At 65.3% G+C, this 288-nt stretch overlaps 1 protein-coding gene across 1 annotated transcript in view; it reads right to left on the reverse strand.

Moving 5' to 3' along the window:
• Positions 1-288, reverse strand: part of STRA6 (stimulated by retinoic acid 6) — a 17,941-nt gene that overhangs the window by 10,042 nt on the left and 7,611 nt on the right. The window contains exons 7-8 of the mRNA XM_017745145.1: positions 218-279; positions 1-51 (exon numbers count right to left, since the gene is read on the reverse strand). Coding sequence (XP_017600634.1) covers positions 1-51; positions 218-279 — 113 coding nt within the window. The remainder of the gene's footprint in view (positions 52-217; positions 280-288) is intronic.

Consider the following 288-nt stretch of genomic DNA (forward strand, 5'->3'; position numbering starts at 1 on the left):
CCGGATAATCTGGATGGTGGGGACGAAGGCCACCAGCAGCAGCAGGGCCACCTGCCAGGGAGCGGCCGAGCCGCGTGAGCTCCGGGCCACGGATCCCACGGGATTGAGGGATTTAGAGCTTGGCCGAGCTCCCCGGAGCGTGTAATTCCGTAAGGAATGTTAATGCCGTTCCCGGTGATCCCGAGGGGGACGCGGCCGGGAGTGTCGCCAGTGTCACCTGGTAGACGGCGATGACGGCCATGGCGAGGGACACCACGAGCTTCAGCGGGATCCGGAATCCTGGAGGGA

This window comes from Corvus brachyrhynchos, unplaced genomic scaffold, assembly GCF_000691975.1.
Source record: "Corvus brachyrhynchos isolate BGI_N302 unplaced genomic scaffold, ASM69197v1 scaffold309, whole genome shotgun sequence".
In the NCBI taxonomy this organism is placed as follows: domain Eukaryota; kingdom Metazoa; phylum Chordata; class Aves; order Passeriformes; family Corvidae; genus Corvus; species Corvus brachyrhynchos.